The 13,966-nt window shown below is 36.9% G+C and overlaps 1 protein-coding gene across 1 annotated transcript in view; it reads right to left on the bottom strand.

The window, feature by feature from the left end:
- The window catches only part of ADH4 (alcohol dehydrogenase 4 (class II), pi polypeptide), a 21,617-nt gene extending 10,306 nt beyond the window's left edge, over positions 1 to 11,311 (bottom strand). The window contains exons 1-5 of the mRNA XM_017875485.1: positions 11,203 to 11,311; positions 9,470 to 9,571; positions 8,297 to 8,438; positions 5,813 to 5,900; positions 3,553 to 3,784 (exon numbers count right to left, since the gene is read on the bottom strand). Coding sequence (XP_017730974.1) covers positions 3,553 to 3,784; positions 5,813 to 5,900; positions 8,297 to 8,438; positions 9,470 to 9,571; positions 11,203 to 11,220 — 582 coding nt within the window. The 5' untranslated portion in view covers positions 11,221 to 11,311. The remainder of the gene's footprint in view (positions 1 to 3,552; positions 3,785 to 5,812; positions 5,901 to 8,296; positions 8,439 to 9,469; positions 9,572 to 11,202) is intronic.
- Positions 11,312 to 13,966: the final 2,655 nt, after the last annotated feature.

Raw genomic sequence — 13,966 nt, 5'->3', positions numbered from 1 at the left:
TATATATTTATATATATATTAAATATATATATTTATATATATAGATATATATATATAGATATCTATTGCAAATAGTAACAATATTGTTCTTATGATGGTTTCTTTACTATAATGTTGTGGCATGTGTTCAGTGTGTTTCTTAATATATTTCTCCAGAGTCTCAGTTAAAAAGAGCCTGTGAGTCTCTTAGGAAGTGGAAATGCATTTTTCCCATTGCAGCAATGTAACTACTAGTTGGATTCTCAGGCTAACTCACGACAGTGTATAAATAGAATATGCTGCATTACTTGTATTATACAACTAGGCCCCTGTGTGTAAAAGTGCGTTTGCTCGCATAACTTTGGTGGGGTCACTATAAAATGCCCCCACAATTTGCAAGTAGGTCTACACACAGTGGATGATTATCTGTCTGCAAGTACCACTGTTAGAGGACATTTCCACACTTCCAAAGGTCTCTGTGTAATGTTGTTTAATTGGCAGATACAAGCACATCAAAAAGAAATAGGGGTTCTGGTGGTGCTAGTGTGTTCTCAATAATTATACAGAGAGGTTGCTTCACTTTTCTTCTCAGAAGTAAGTTAAGTTTTATCAAAGCTCTTGCCTTTTGAATAGAATTACTGATACTTCACTTTCCTTAATTTCTTCCTATCAGATTCATTTCTCTCTGAGCATCCCATGAGGTGGCTTAGCAGCTAGAATCTCCTCCTTTACAGTGGGAAGAATGGCTCCTGGAAATTTAGGTCGACTTTGACTGGATTTAAAAGGAAGCTGTACAATTCCACCTCTGGATATATAACCAAAGGAAATGAGCTGTGCATACCCATGTTCAATGAAGCATTATTCACAATAGCCAAAATGTGGAACCAATCCTTAAACAAAAGGAAAAGAGAAAATCTGCTCAAGGTAAGTATTAATACATTCTAAATTGGAAACAAAATTACTAAGCAACAGGTAAACTGCAATACTTTCCTTATTTATCTATAATATTAGGTATGCACACCCCTGGCTTTTGCTCCACGAATAGATGAATAGATAAGAAAAATGTGGTATGTGTATACACAATGGAGTACTACTTAGGCTTTAAAAAAGGAGAAAATTCTGTCATAGTGAAAACATGGATGAACCTGGAGGATATTATGTTAGAAATAAGCCAGGCACAGAAAGACAGATACTGCATGATCTCACTTATATGTGGAATCTAAAAAAGACAAACTCATAGAAGGAGAGACTAGGCTAGTGGTTACCAGAGTCTGGGGGGATAAATGAGGAATGGGATGATGTTGGTCAAAGGATACAAAGTTTCGGTTAGAGAGGAGGAATAATTTCTGGAATTTCATTGTACCCTATGGTGACTATAATTAATAATAATGTATTGTATATCTGAAAATTGCTAAGATAGTAGATTTTTAATGTTCTCACCACAAAAAGATTAGTATATGAAGTGATGGGTACATTATTCGCTTGATTTAATGTATACATATATCAAAACATTGCATTATACTTCATAAATGTATACACATTTTTTTCAATTAAAAATAAGTAATTAAGAAAGAAAGCTGTAGCTGAATCTCTAGTGCTAATGGCCCTTAAAAGGACTGGAGTAGTAGAAGAGGATGGACTGCATGGAGCCCAGCAGAGGAAGACTTGAAGAGTGATACTTCTTCCCTGAATCTCTAGCGCCATACAGCAGAAAACAGGCTTTGACTGCCATGTGCACATCTGCTGTCAACTCCACCCAGCTACTAGTACCCTTCTCTGATTGTAGTTTGGTTTCTAATACAATTTTTAAATTTGTATATTAATGAGTAATTGTGTGGATGAATACATTTTTAAAGGGAGATAACATGCTGATAGCAAAGAGTAGCATTTTTGACTGTGTGGCAGATAAAATTCTCAATGAAGAGTCATACTTTGGTATCTTGGCTGCTAGATCAACCTCTTATTGTGGTGAGGCTGACTTTGTTTCCTTGACACTGAACAACTCTAGGTAACCTGATAAAAAGGACTTTCTGGTTTACAAAGCCGAGGACCAGGCCTCACCAGGCTGTTTTAAGGGTTTCACATGCACCTGGTTTTATTTGTTCATTCATTGAAAAATTATCAAGCTCCTATTATGTGCCAGGGACAATTCCAGCCTCCAGAGCTATCACAATGAATAACAGAGAGTTCTTGCCCTCAAGGAACAAATAGTACAATAGGACAGAAAAATACGTGGGAGATTTCTCTATAGTGTGATAAGAATGAAGACAGAGGCTGGCAGTGGCTCACGCCCGTAATCCTAGCATTTTGGGAGGTAAAAGTAGGAGAACTGCTTGAGCCTAGGAGTTCAAGACCAGCTTGGGCCCTGTCTCTATAAAAAATTAAAAAAATAGCCAGGCATGGTAGTGCATGCCTGTAATCCCAGCTACTTGGAGGACTGAAGTGGGAAGTTCACTTGAGCCCAGGAGATCAAGGCTGCAGTGAATCATGATCATGCCACTGCATTCCAGCATGGGCAACAGAGTGAGACCCTGTCTCAAAAAAGAAAAAAAAAATTGGGGTGAAAACTGGGAGGGACACCCAAAGCATACCTGAGAACCTGAAGTAGATCTCTGAGAGGAAGTGATAAATGGAGTCAGCCTGAAGGAGGCAGGGCAGTCTTCCCTGCACTGTTGCTGGAAGCCAAGTGTGCAAAGCCCAGAAACCCCAGTGACTGAAGCCTGGAGACTCAGAGTGGAGCCAAGGGAACAGTGCACAGCGGAAAGGGAGAAGTAGGAAGTCACTGTAGCCTACTGAGGAATTTGACCTCACCCTGAGGGAAAAATGAAATAATGCACGAAAAATAAAATCTTCAGACTTGTTGTTTGAAAGACCACTCTGGCTGCATTTTGCAGTTTTGAGTCAGGAATAAAGGTTGATGTCAGGGAGGTTCAAATAAGGAGGTTATTTGAGATGTCCAACTGTGAGATCCCTCTTTGATATCTCTCTAGTTCTAGATCAGATGCTTTGTAAGAGTCTCTAAATTCTAACTTGGGATTCTAGGGACACATCTGGTCAACATCAGGGCTGCTACCAGAGACCCTCCTTTGAAGCCACAAAGGAACAGGATGAGAAGCAGAAATGAATTACTACTGATTGAGGGAGAGAGATCTGTAGCATCAGGGAGAAGACAGGGGTGGTTGTGTGAAGATGGAAGTGAGTTTCTGTCATTTTTATTGCCCTTTGACAGAGTCAGCTGTCCTAGGATGAGCATTCATCCTTACGAGACATATTTAAACAGGCTGTATTTAAATCAGGGATGATCGATAATCTAACATGTTAGTATAGTATAAGAACATATGCTGGGCACCAATTATATGTAGGCTACTGGGCCAGATGTTTTACATATATATTGTGATTCAATTATCCCCATAAGTATTTTTAGTAGATATTATTCTAGAAGGGTTAAATAACTTGCCTAAAATCACAGAGGTAATAAATGACACAGCCAAAGTTTAGAGATAACTGGTTCATTTGTATCACACTGCCTCCCAGTAACTTCTGTTTTACACAAACTGGTGTTTAACCATTTACCTTGGCATTGTTGATTGCAGCCCCATAGCCAGTTGAAAACCCACATCCAAGCAGACAAACTCTCTCTAAATTTGCATCATCATCTATTTTGGCAAGATTAGTATCTGACACTACAGTGTACTGAGAGAATGTACTGGTTCCCATGAAATGGTAAACTGGTTTTCCTTTGCAGGTAAACCTGCTGGTTTTGTCTTCCATTAGTTGTTGATCACTAGCAGGACTTTTAATATTACTAGAAAATTAAAAAAAAGAGAGAGAGAGAGATACAAATAAAGAGGAGTTACAATAAATGGAACACTGATCATTTTCCCACAAAATATGTTGAGCATTATACATCTTTCATGATAATTTACACGACAGAAAAATTAGGAAAACAACAAGACTTTTCACAAAATATAGTTTGTTGGAAGCATTTTAAAGATAACAACAACAATTTTTTTTAAAGTGACAGGGTCTCGTTTTATCACTCAGGCTGGAGTGCAGGGAATAAACTTTTTTTTTTTTTTAAACGAAGTTTTGCTCTTGTTGCCCAGACTGGAGTGCAGTGGCACGATCTCAGCTCACTGCAACCCCCGCCTCCTGGGTTCAAGCGATTTTCCTGCCTCAGCCTCCCGAGTAGCTGGGATTATAGGCATGCACCACCATGCCTGGCTAATTTTGTATTTTTAGTAGAGACAGGGTTTCTCCGTGTTGGTCAGGCTGTTCTCAAACTCCTGACCTCAGGTGATCCTCCAGCCTCGGCCTCCTAATGTGCTCGGATTACAGGCATGAGCCACCGCACCGGCCAGGGAACAAACTTTTATTGAATGCTTTTGTGTACCAGAAATGCTTTTAAGGGCTTTACATGTATTAACTCTTAAAAATTTTTATTATGGAAAATTTGAACATGTATAAAAGTAGAAGGAATAGCATAATGAACCCTTATATGTCCCTGTCCCAGCTCCAGTAACCATCAACTCATGGCCAATCAAGTTTCACCTAGTATTCCTTCACAATACCTGCTCCCTCCCCTACACTGCAGTATTTTGAAGCAAATCCCAGATATCACTATTTCATCTGTAAATACATTAACGTGTATCTCTAAAGGATTCTTTTAGGTCCACATATTTGTCGTCTCTTAATTATCTTAAATTATAGATCCCTTCTCTCTCTCTCTCTCCTTGCAATTTATTTGTTGAAGGAATTGAATCATTTGTCTTGTAGAGTTTTCCTCATTCTGGATTTTGCTCCTAACATTCCTGTAATATGGTTGAACATATTTCTGTATCCCTGTATCCCCTCATAAACTAGTATTTTTGATGTAAACACTTGATCTGATTCAGATTTTACATTTTTGTGGTAATACTTTATAGGTGGTATTGTATATTTCATTTGGAATATCTAATTATCTCTTTTTATAACATTTATTAGAAAGAATTTATTGGCATTGTCTAAATCCATTATTTCATTAAAGCTTTGCAAAAAATATTAGTTCTTTGAATATCTAGAACAAATCTGTGAAGCAGGCATTATTTTGATCCTCATTTTTTAGATGAAAAAATTGAGGCACAGTAATAGATGTAAGAGTAGTGCAGTTTTAGCTTCTTAAATAACTGCTTTCAACTAGTGTTAAGGAAGAAAGGATCTGTCTGTAGTCTCAGTAAAGCAAAAACAAGATGATTAAGATTGTGGACTCCGGAGCCATACTGCCTGGGTTAAAAACCTGGCTCTAAGACTTATAACTATGTTGCCTTGGAGTAAATCACTTTACTCTGCCTTATTGTATCCCTCTCTCATCCCTGTAGAAGTAGTTATTATTCTGAATTGGCATTTATTATTTCAGTGATTTATTTATGCTTTTACTACATATACAAACAACCATTAGAAAGTATAGTATTGTTTTTGTATATGACACCTTACTAAATATTCCTTCAGCAATTTGCTTATTTCCCTTAACATTATGTGTGTGAGATTATTTTATGTTAATACATGCAGCTCAAGTTTAGCCATTTTCATTATTGTGTAGTAGTCCATTGTGCTACTACATAGCAATTTTAAAATTCATTCTCTTTCTGATGGACATTTGTGCTGTTTTAAATTGCTTACTATAATGAACAGTGTTGCAATGTTTCTTTGTGTGCACTTGCAATAGTATCTTGTACACACCTAGGATTAGAATTAGTATGTGGAAGGTTTGCACTTCTTCAAGGCCATTTAGGTAATGTCAATGTGCTTTCCAAAATATTCATTCAAATTTATACTAACGGTGTAGAGTGCTTACCTGATTTTTCCACAAAAATTTGTGAGTGGACTCAGACAAAACTTGCATTTTCTACATAGAGGTGCATAAAGTGGAATTACTTTGTCACCTAGAAAGAAAGGCCATATGTTGGATGGTGCCTAAGATGTTACTTATAGTTCCTACCAGATAAAACAGTGGAAAACACCTTTTCTTTACAGTATACATTTTATATTCAGTGGAAAGTATAGGTGGCTACAATATTTCATTACCTTACAAGACTGCAGATTCCCCCAAGTATTGCCTATATTGTATTTTTTAAAAAATTACTCTGCTTGGCAGTCAAGCAACAAATCTGTGTTGATATCATCAGACACAGTACTCTGGGACTTTGCTGTCATTATGACTCTCTGCATCATGACTATTGTTTATTACATTTCCAAGCACCATGTATGAAACATAACATCCTTATATAATAGGAGAGGTAAACAATTATAGGCTAGGTATAAACTTTATATCATTGCCATGTTTCACCTTTAGATTCACTTTCAAATTCCACATTTTCTACTTTTAATAAATTCCAATTTAATAGTGACTTTTGTGCTTCAATGCCTGAGGTCTAATGATGATAATTCACATGCGTTCAACATTTAATACATGCCACGCATGCATTTAATACATAACTATTTACATGTATTATTTCAGAGCTTAATTCTCAGAACAACTGTTTGAGATGAGCCCTATTTTTATTCACACTATATAAAACAGAAATCTGAGCTGAATCACAGAAAAGTGACATAACTGGTCAAGATCACATAGCCAGTAAGTGGCAGAGCTGGGGCTAAAGGGATGAAATTGGCCAGACTCCTTCATTGACACAAAATGTTGGGAAGCAATTTGTTCGTACAGTCTTTTTTGGAATGGAAAGGTACTAATGTACCTCTAACTTTGCAGCATTCTCATTCAAAGGGAAAAGAGTGGCATGGTTCATCCAGCCTGCCAAATGAGGATTACATAGCTCATATTCCAGTATCTGGAGGATCTGTTGTAAAATGTGGAGTAAATAGTTTCAGCTGTTGGTGTGTGCTTCGTTTAGGTATTATGTTTATCTTACAAACTTCCAAAAAGACACTTCGGCTAACACTGACATATATATGTTTCTCACTAAAGCTACCTCTAAGTCCTAATTCTTTACATAGTTTGCTGTTAATATTAAAATAGTTTGCATTTTTATATAGAAGTTGTTATAACATGTCATTAACAAAACCTTTTATTTTACACCAGATGCAGTGGCTCACATCTGTAATCCCAGTGCTTTGGGAGGCTGAGGCGGGCAGATCACCTGAGGTTGGGAATTCAAGACCAGCCTGGCCAACATGGTGAAACCCTGTCTCTACTAAAAATACAAAAATTAGCCAGGTGTGGTGGCTCATGTCTGTAATCCCAGCTACTCTGGAGGCTGAGGCACAAGAATTGTGTGAACTCGGGAGGTGGAAGTTGCAGTAAGCCAAGATCGGGCCACAGTCCTCCAGCCTGGGTAACAGAGTAAGACACTGTTAAAAAAAAAAAAAATGTCTGGGCACAATGGCTCATGCCTGTAATCCCGGCACTTTGGGAAGCCAAGGTGAGTGGACCACCTGAGGTTAGGAGTTTGAGACCAGCCTGGCCAACATGGTGAAACCCCGTCTCTACTAAAAATAGAAAATTAGCCAGGTGTGGTGGCACATGCCTGTAATCCCAGCTGCTCGGGAGGCTGAGGCAGGAGAATCGCTTGAACCCAGGAGGTGGAGGTTGCAGTGAGCTGAGATTGCGCCACTACACTCCAGCCTGGGTGACAGAGCAAGACTCTGTCGCAAAAAAAAAAAAAAAAAGGAAAAACAACACCTTTAATTTTAGATTTAGGGGTACATGTGCAGGTTTGCTATATGGGTAAACTCGTGTCATGGAAGTTTGGTGTACAGATAATTTTGTCACCCAGGTACTAAGCACAGTACCCGACAGTTATTTTTCTGAGCCTCTCCTCCCTCCATCCTTCATCCTTAAGTAGGTCCCAGTGGGCCTGTCATTGCCCCATTTGTGTCCATATGTTCTCATTATTTAGCTCCTACTTATAAGTGAGAACACTCAGTATTTGATTCTCTGTTCCTGCAATAGTTTGCTAAGAATAATGACTGACAGCTTCATCCATATTCCTGCAAAGGACATGATCTTGTTCTTTTGTAAGGTGTCATTTGTTAAACATGGAAATTTCAGTTTAAGCTAACCTTGTAACTGCTTCATAGGACAGTTTCTCAGTGCTTTATGTAAATAAAGTGACCACATTTCCCAGATTTTATTAGACAGTTCTGATTTCAAATATTCTGTTCCATTGCTAGACTGTGATAGATTGTGTGTCTCAGTTTTACTTTGGAAAAGATGGTCCTCCTTTGTAAATAAAGATCAATTATAGCATGCCAAGCCAGGACTATCAAGAATTATCTCTGAAATATTGTGACATTTCCATTTTATCTGAATAAAATAAAATACCTGGTTTGAAGTTGGTCACTCCTGGCCCAACACTTTCCACAATCCCTGCAGCCTCATGGCCAACGATCACTGGGAAAGCTAAGCCCTCAAATTTAGAATCGATAACAGTGGCATCAGTATGGCACAGGGAAGTAGCAATGATCTACAAGGCAATTTACAGACTTGAATTGTGTTTCTGCAACTATATTATTGAACTGGATGTTACATATAATATTAGGCCTGATATCATTTAGAAACTTTATAAGACTTCTAGAACTCAATAAAAGAATCACCTTTTGAAAAAAAGAACCAATAAAAATATACTAGGTTAAATTCGTTTCCTCTTATAATGCATCTTTGTTTTCTACCTTTTGCTGTTGTCAGAAAATCAAAAAAGAGATAGGATTGGCAATTATTGCCTCCAGGAGAGGAAAAATCAAAGGTAATAGGGCTTATATTATAGGGTTATTATATTATAGGCTTATTATAGGGTAAATTTGCTGAAATAAAGTTAAGGTAATATACCTTTTACAGTTGCGAGAACAATATGAAATCAAGGATTGTCTACATTAATTACCAATGTATACCTATATTCTTCAAGGTTCTGTCAATGAGGATGTCCCATTCACTCTCATGTACAGACTCTTAATGTGGGGGTCCTCAGGGAAAACATAAGTCTGGTCAGCTTGGGAAAAATGGGGAAAGTCCAAACTTGCCATCAGTGATCTCACTCCATTCCATGTACTCTCTTCTCCCTGTGACCTACTCCTGTCTCTTCCTCTGGATACCCAGGACTCTTCAGCTGCCCAGAGCAGCATATCAGGTTTTTCTTCTTTGTTGTTTTGGAGCAAGTTCTCTATCTTCCTTTTAATAACACTTTCAAATAATTAGCAATTGGAAAACAAAAGAAAACCTAACTAATTCAAATTCAAAGTGAATTCCTTTGTCTGATTCTTAGGGTAAATGATTAATGTTAAGACCAATTAAATTTTAAACCCATTATTCAAAATTACTAAAATAATGGATGATTTATTCCTTTTGGGATAATGCCTATTTTGACTGAACCTAAAATACAACTTCCCTGTACTAGAAACTCCAAGGTCTCTGAATCATAGCACATAGGATTGACTTGACAGAAGCCATGTCGCCACTTGAGGCCCTGTCTGCTCCCACCCAAGGAAAGTCTTCACTTACCTGAATGCGAACTTCATGAGCCTTGGGGGGAGCTACTTCAACCTCTTCAATGCAAAGGGGCTTGCCTGCTTCCCAGGCGATGGCTGCTTTGCATTTAATAACCTGAAAGGGAGAAAGAAAAGGAAGAAGGAGATAGAGATTTTGACAGGGTTGGGGGTGGGAGAGAGGATATCATGAGAAAAAAATAGAATATATTAATACTATAATTTCACGACAAAGAGTTAAAGAGTTTGTGGCTGGATCTTATGATATTATTTTAAAGACAAGGGATCTTAATGAAAAATAAGAAGTTAAATTCTACATTATACTCATTACATTTTTTATTTCTTAAAAAATAACACGGTGAAACCCCGTCTCTACTAAAAAATACAAAAAACTAGCCGGGCGAGGTGGCGGGCGCCTGTAGTCCCAGCTACTCGGGAGGCTGAGGCAGGAGAATGGCATAAACCCGGGAGGCAGAGCTTGCAGTGAGTTGAGATCCAGCCACTGCACTCCAGCCCGGGCAACAGAGCGAGACTCCGTCTCAAAAAAATAATAATAATAATAATAATAACAGGTGTATTAAAGTTTACCTTAATATAATGCCTCAAGTTTTTCCCTCTATAACAGAGAGGATAGATTTATAGAGTTGGAAAAGGTAGATGGCCTATAAAAATCTATTGAGTGAACTGTTTGAAATCAGCTCTGAATTACCTGAGTCAGATAATTGCTGGAGAATAGATGTGTTTTACATCTTTGCAACTCGAAGTGTGGTCCTCGGACAAGCATTTATTCACATGACTTGGGAATTTGTTAGAGATAAAAGCCCTGCCTCAAATCCACTAACTCAAAATCTGCATTTGAATAGTGTCCCCAGAGAATTCATTAAAAGTCTGAGAAATGAGGCTTACATCATTATCAAATTTATCAGTAGGATATAAATTAAATAAAAATTTGGTCTAATTGTGAGAATTTGGGTAAAGATGAATGAACAGAATTTAAGTATTTGGGATTCTATAATCCCAATTCTTTTCTAGCCTCAAATTATATTTTTAATTTCAAATATAAGCAACATTGAAAGAAAGCAGAAAGAAACAAACCTATAATCTTCTGTTCTAACACTACTATGCTTACATTTGGTATACTTTTCCCAAAGTCTTTGACCACATGAATATCTATTTTTCAATAGTTAAGTAATTTTGAATTATGTTTTTGAATATTATTTATTTTGTTTCAAAGGAAATATATATTAATTATAGGAAGTTTCAAAGTGCCAAGGCATACCAAGTTTTTAAAGACAAAAAATAAAATGAAATTCATCTGTGAGCTCATTACCCACTTTATGCTTTTGATGCAAATTCTTTGAGTATCCCCAAATAAGATACATCGTCCATAGTATTTTGTAATCTGCTTTTTCTACTTATTAATATACTGTGAATGTTTTCCCATATTCTCCTGCAACGTTATTTGTAACTTATGCATATTCTGTTTTAGGGTTACAGCCTAGTTACTTAAATCTCTCTGCTTTTGGCCATTTGAATAATATTAATATTAACTAAACACCCTTGTAATAAACATTTTGGCAATCCACAGTTAATTTCCCTGAAATAAATTCCTGGCATAGGGGCCACTCATATCCTTTGGATCAACTCTAAGTCACTGCTTCCTGAGTTCCTGAAGGAAGCTTCTTTTAGCCAAACATACAAAGACACAGAAAAGCACAAACTGAACAAAGATACAGCTTATTTGCTTACTTTGCCTTTGGTGCCCATTTTTCTTTGGGAAACTGTTGGGAGTTTCTTTCTGAGTTAAGAGGCTTCCACTGCTACCCAGAGAGTTCTGTGTCCTATAAGGAGCCGTCTTTGCATAAATACCATTCATGTTGCATAATTCTCCAATCACTTTCTTTCCTTCTTTGTTGCTGTAATTCACAGCTCTGCCGGCCTCTTACCACATCATTTGTACTATTGGACTTCAGCTGCAAACCCCATTGCTCTCAGTGAGCTCCAAGATTTTTAAAATTCTTTTTTCTTTAATTGAAAAATATATAATAATAGAGAAAAGCCCATTAAACATATAAAGATGAATTACCAAATAATTATGAAGTAAAGGAAATTTCTACTCCTCAGAATTGCCCATTTAACTTACTTATTCTTCTCCTTCACAACTCTCATAATCATTTCCTTGCATATTTAGTGGTTTACTACCTATTTATGCTTCTCTGTCCAATAGTTTAATCTAGTAAAGCCTTTTTATGAATGGAATCATAGTGTATGTATTGTTTCATGTCTTTTTTCTCCCCTCTGCTCTAGTGAGAATCATTCACATTGCCTGTGACTGTAGCTTATTTTCATTACTCTAGAATATTCCACTGTATGAATTGAACATAATTTATTCATCCATTTTCCTTTTTGCTGTTTTTTTCCTCTTTGCTTATGATGAATTAGTGGTTACATACACATTCTTTTCATGTACTCGGTTGCACATATGCTTGAGTTGCCTTAAAGAAAATTCAGAACTGATATTCAGCCAGTACCCACTATGAAGTCCATGCCAATTATCAAAATTTGGAAATATTTTTATTCAGCTTGGTAAAAAATCACTATCCCAAATCCCCAAGTTCCCCTTTAACTCTGTTGCAACCCTGGGGGCCCCTATTTAGTCACTGCTAAGGAGCTACTCTTTTTGTCCCGCCTGATGTGTGAGTCCATCAACCAGCCCTGATGGTTCTGGGTCTCTGGCTGTCCCCCCAAAACAGAGTAGTCCCTGGAACCCCAGTAGAGAAATACCTAGTGTCCATCTGACCTCCTGGGACTGTGGCCACCAGTGCTGTGGGTCAGAACTCCCCTGGAGTCACATGTGTATTTCCATTTGTGAGAAATGGAGTTTCCTATCTGTACTGGTTGTTAGATATTTTTGACTAGGAGTGGAATTAAAGTCTTCAACTTTAATAGGAAGGCCAAGGAATTTTACAGAATGGCTTCACCTACCATCAGCAGTGCATGAGGGTCCTCGCTGCACCACATCCTCACGCATGCTTGGAATTGGCAGACTTTTAAAATTTTCTTAATCTGGTGGTGCGTCAAGATACCTAATTGTGTTTTTTAATTTGTATTGATCTGATTATTAATAAGGATAAGCACCAGTCCTGTACTGGAGTCAGCTCATACTGATTTTGTTGTGCTTATTCTATTAACTAGTGAGAGATGTTTAGAAATAATTATGATTACTCTGATTTGATCATTACACATTGTATGTGTGTACTGAAGTATCATAGGTACTTCACACAATATGTACAATTCTTTCTGTACATATTAAAATTAAAATAAAATGAATAAATAATAAAATTATTTAAAATAACTAAAAAAGAAACAAAATACATCATTATTATGAATTTGTTAATTTTTGATAGTGCTTTTTTTTATTTTACATATCTTGAAGCTTGATATTACGTGCATGTAAGTATTCTGTGTTCCATGTGTTTTAGGAAATTTAACAACATATTTTTACTATCTTTCCCTGGCAGTGTGTTTTCATTATCTACATTATTTCTTTTAATAGTCCCTTAGTATTCCACCATCTCTTAAATATTTCAGTTCTATTAAACTTTTTGAAGGCATAATTTATACTCTTTGTTTCTACTGTTTCACTAACCACGTTTCACTCAACTCATTTGATTTCCATCTCTTTGTTCTATTGAAACTGTTTTCTCCAATGTAATGCATGCCTTTTTTTCAGTTTGCTCTGACTGGAGCATCTACTGTGGCCAACTAACCCCTTATATTTCCTTAAGGTGCGTCTCCTGGTCCCTATCTTGCATTCCCACTCTTTCTATTTGGATATGGTCTTTTCCTTTTTGAATCTCTGTAGCACTCGTGTTTGCATAACTCTTCAGGCTTACACATAAATAGGCAAATGAAGCAAGGTAAGTTTTGCTTATTTTGCCTCATGTTCTGTTACTTGTGTCTTTTCTGACAACCTGTTTCCTACCTGTAGCCTCCTTAACTGTGGAGATTGTATTTTATTTACATTTCATATCCTGAAGAGTATACTTCAGAGCCCCCCCAAAATACTAGGTGATTACTAAGTGCTGGTCAAATTGAATAATGACCTTGGAAACACAATCAGCACTAACACTGTTTTCTGAATGCTTGGTATCTGTCTTTTTTTGGTCTTTGCTTCTGTGCTGCACTTGATAAACTTTTTGAAGTTAAGGATGGTCTTTTCCTTTCTATAAATATTAAAGGACCTGCTGAGAATTGTTTTGAGAGGAGAAGGGAGAAGAGGTATCAGAATAGTAAATCCTGGGCATTTGAATGTGAGGGCTTCTTCTAAAGGTTAAAAAAAAAATCGTGGATTCTTCTTATGAGAATGGTTTTACCTTTTGTGACTTTTAATTTTTGGGCTTCTAGATGTTTTCAAAATTCCCAGTGTTATATATACCTTTAGAAATATAATTTCTCTCCCATTATATTAGCATAAATAATATTTTATAATATTCCATCATTCTCAACTTGA

Source organism: Rhinopithecus bieti, unplaced genomic scaffold (assembly GCF_001698545.2).
Source record: "Rhinopithecus bieti isolate Rb0 unplaced genomic scaffold, ASM169854v2 scaffold_6708, whole genome shotgun sequence".
Lineage (NCBI taxonomy): Eukaryota > Metazoa > Chordata > Mammalia > Primates > Cercopithecidae > Rhinopithecus > Rhinopithecus bieti.
The sequence above is the reverse complement of the archived record's forward strand: the minus strand, read 5'-3'. Positions and strand labels throughout refer to the sequence as shown.